Genomic DNA, 4234 nt, shown 5'->3' with positions numbered 1-4234 from the left:
TCCCCCGCCTCTCCCCGCCCCCCGCCGCCACCCGAATCTTTTGAGAGGAGCGGGCAGGTACTCGCATAAGGCACTACTCGCTCGAGTAGTTTGCCTTAGCGAGTACTCTCGCTCATCTCTACTTGTAACACATCTTACTATGGAGACCATATGGAAAAAAAAAAAGAACCAGGAAGTGTAAACCAGTGAAAAACTTGAGTCAAAAACCAATGCAAATCGCATATGAAAAGCGCAAAAACGCATAGCAAATACATGAAAATTGCATAAAAATCACATAGAAAATGGTCAGCTTTTCAATTACCAAAATCGCACTCATATGCGTAAATGTAGCCTATTTTATCTGCAATTTCACTGAGTTTTCAGACGTGCCTGATGTGATTTTTGCGATACAAACGTGTGATATGGATGAGATTTAGGGCGGCTTCACACAAGGGTATGTGCAGCGTATTTGTTCCATGTACAAGCCTTTTTTGTGCACATATCAGCATATTCTACTGGGCTTTATGTGTTTCCAGGGTATGTTTTAAATGGCTATTTAACCTAATGAGTTCCAGATGTGTTCTTCCCACAGAGCTGTGCAGCGTATTGCGCAGCTCCTTGCATTTTGCGCCTGCATTTGCACACCCCCATAGACTTCTATGAGGAATTGTAGTGCACAAAAGTAGAGCATACAACATTTTTTTCTGTGCGCACGAAAAGTGCGCAAAAAGAGGACATGTGGATGAACCCATTGAAATCAATAGGTTCTATCCTCTGTGTATTGTGTACGCAAAAGCGCGCTCAAATATGCCTGTGTGAAGCTGCCCTTACACCTGGCTCTCCTGGACATTAGTCACATGCATGAAAAAAAAAATTGCACATGGTTCCAATAGTAAAACGCTTAAAAAACATATCACACTTGCATGCAACTTGTGCGCCATGCAAGTGTGATCCGCTTTTTTTTAACGCTGCCATAGAAAATAATAGGCGATTCTTAAACAAAAATAGCCCAAAAATAGGACATGTAGATATTTTTCAAACTCGGAATTGGACAGAACTCTCACGGGTACATCGCCCATGTGAATACTCCCTAAAACAGATACAGCCCAGCATGACATTTTATGATGTCACCATCTTTATAACATAAACCTCATGCAGTATATAGCTTGGAATGGATGCACCGATGGCCGAGAATGAATGACTCTTAAGCTTTAATATATATAATAATTACAGGGTGGCAAGAGATTAAGAAAAATGGGTCTCCTTTTTTTTTTTAAGATATGGCGCTACTCCAGTCCATAAGCTGTGTGTAGTATTGCAGTCCAATACAAGTGGATATGGTTGAGCTGCAATACCAGACAGAACCACTGGACAAAAGTGGCGCTGTTACTGGGAAACAATGCAAACGCTTTGTAATCCTAGATAAAAGTAGGTGAGCAGCCAAATATGATACATAATAATAACCCACAGCTTACGGATTTAATCATACTGAAAACAGCTTTAAGGACCGGTAATAAGATGCTTCTTATATACAGCAATAGTCATTTATACAGCAATATCGATAAAATAAATAAACTATACCGTCGTTACATTGTATCTATAATACAGAACCTGCTTATATCCTGTTCATATACATATTTTCTATATAAGTTAACTAAATAAATGCTGGAAGGACAACAGATCCCAGTACATTATGGTTCCTTCAAGCATGTGATACTTTATAAAGGATCAACCAAAATGTTGATATAGAAGGCGACTATTTAAATATTAAAAAGAATGCACGGATTGATTTACAGTACAATGCATTTTACTACTTCCTCGTAAACTATTCGGGTGATATCACGGCTTTCTGTAACCCCTTCATGACCAGGGAGTCTGCAGTATACTGCACAGCAGCTCTTACTGAATGAGTTGGCTGGTTGACCATGGTGTCACCTCCGATATGAGGAAGTCATTTACAGACTGAGAGTCCCAGAAATATATTTATTGGATAACTTGGTCCAAACAGCAATACCCATCGCTATGTAGATTCTGTAAAAAAATAATGTCCGGAAGTTGTATAAATTAGTGACAACGAATTCCAGATTTTCAAACCTTCAGGTAGTCATTTTTTAGCCTGCTTAGTCTAGCACCATGACTACGAATAGTTAAAGAGAGAAGTTCGTGTTTATCCCTCAGTCCCAGGGAGACGTCTAAAGTTTCCTTGAGAACAGCTCTAGTGTGGATCATCATATCCACAAAGTCGTCATTTAACCCCTTCAACTCGTTCTTCTCATTCTCCTGGCTCTGCCTAAATTTTAACTCAAGTTCCGTTAAAGACTTGTCCGAGTTGGAGAAGGCTTCGCTGATCTGAGACGACTCCCTTCCCAGATACTTTCCATAACTTTCCTCGCCATCCAAGTCGTAAGCTATGCTGTTCCCAATGCTTTGAAGCACTCTTTCCGCATCTTCGATCTGTCTTTTGATGACGATGAACTCTTCTTTTAAGGAGAGATATTGTCCATCTCCTGGACAGGCTTTTTCATCCGTCACTCTGAAGAGCATCTGACACTTCTCAGGGTCATCGTTCTCCTCGTAATCCCCATCCGGAACAAAATAATGGTGCAAAGTCCCGTTGGACATTTCTGGCTGGAGAGGTCCATTGTAATAACCATAGCATAGGTTCAACAAAATTCCGAACCATAGGAGATGAAATCGAGTCATTGTAAGGTCTCTCGTATTCTATGACAGTGTGGTGTCACTGGGGTGAAAGGAGAATTCCCGAGCGATACTCAAGCACAAATATTCCACCTTGATGTCTGGATCCACCCTTTACATTCCACAAGTTGATGATATTTGCACCACCAAATGAAAGAGTATCCTGTGGTCTTGAGAGTATAAATCTGCTTGAGTCGAATCCTTCTTGGTTCGCAGACACAATATTGTCTGCATTCAGTCTGTGCAGCAGAAAAGATTTCATATGTAAATGCACCAGACTCTAGTGCCTTCTTAAGGAACAGCAGAAGTAACGCACGTCTTGTCTGTGGTGAGCAAGATTGGTCTCTTCTGCTGGATGCTACTACACTATTTCAACATCTGGGCTGCTGTTGGTAAGTTTTTTTTCCCCCTTTTTGGCTAATGACACGCTTTAGAAGAGGTATCTGTTCTCAAATTACAGCAGGATTTCGTCACCGTAGGAGCGAAGGAAAAAGTTCTGCAGAAGAATCCTTTCTGTAGGTTCCTGCTATTAGAGCTTCATTAAATGTTTCTTCCTTCCTTCGGTGCATAAAAAAATATGGCACAAAAAACATCCACCAATGGATTTGGACACCGATGAAGCATTACGTCTGCAATGAAAGAGTTACCAAAGGGAAGCACGTGTGGAACTATAAATAAACACGAGCCATTACCGTGCCCGGCTCCAAGAATGGAATTTCAAAGCTGTTTTCCAGTTCTGTGCTGGGACAAAAACAATATTTATATATCATTCTCCGGAATATCATCAGAGAAGAGAAATTTGGAAAATTGTCAAGCAGTGTCATTTGTTTTGGGATCAACTATTCTGTGCTCCTGAGCGACACATGGCAAGGACAGCAAGCAAATCCTTAGGGCAGAGGAGGCTGGGAAGGAAAATTAGAACATGGAGAGTGTAAGATATTAGGATGAAGGGAAATATGCATCAACATCAATTGCAACATTCGAGAACAAGACATGGACCACATATATAATAGTTATATATATATTGTATATGTGGATATCAGGAGCGTAACTAAAGGCTCAGGGGCCCTGATGCAAAACGTGAGCTGCCCCCCCCCCCCCCCTCTATCTGTATCTGTACCCATACCTAAACCATGCTGCACAGAGACATAACTTGAAGCTTCTGGGCCCCAATGCAAAACCTGTAACAGGGACCCCAACTATAATGCTTTATTCATAGTACTGGGCTCCCTATATGGAGAAGAGAGGCCTTATGAGTCCCCTGAGGCTCCTGGGCCCGGGTGCAACTGCATCCCCTGCACCCTCTATAGTTGTGCCCCTGGTGGATATATAAATATGCAATAGTTATAAACATGAACATGGTTTTAGTTACAGTTTGAGCAAATTGTTTAAGTCTGCTATCTTCTTCATGGTGACCTCTTTTTAGTGGGTTCCTACCTTACTGGGTGCAGAATTGCATGGTAACCACTGCTGCCACAATTCAGTGCCCCTAACGCTTGCGACCAAGTAGTCCAACAACACCACGGCTACTAGGCTAAGACTCCACTGCTCTAGGCCA

At 41.6% G+C, this 4234-nt stretch overlaps 1 protein-coding gene across 1 annotated transcript; it reads right to left on the bottom strand.

Moving 5' to 3' along the window:
* Window positions 1-1173: 1173 nt before the first annotated feature.
* Window positions 1174-3226, bottom strand: FIBIN (fin bud initiation factor homolog). The gene has a single exon (XM_066583221.1). It carries the CDS (start codon window positions 2680-2682, stop codon window positions 2068-2070), a length of 615 nt encoding a protein of 204 aa, XP_066439318.1. The 5' UTR covers window positions 2683-3226; the 3' UTR covers window positions 1174-2067.
* Between the last annotated feature and the right edge of the window lie 1008 nt (window positions 3227-4234).

The sequence above is a fragment of the Eleutherodactylus coqui genome, chromosome 11 (assembly GCF_035609145.1).
Source record: "Eleutherodactylus coqui strain aEleCoq1 chromosome 11, aEleCoq1.hap1, whole genome shotgun sequence".
In the NCBI taxonomy this organism is placed as follows: domain Eukaryota; kingdom Metazoa; phylum Chordata; class Amphibia; order Anura; family Eleutherodactylidae; genus Eleutherodactylus; species Eleutherodactylus coqui.
The sequence above is the reverse complement of the archived record's forward strand: the minus strand, read 5'-3'. Positions and strand labels throughout refer to the sequence as shown.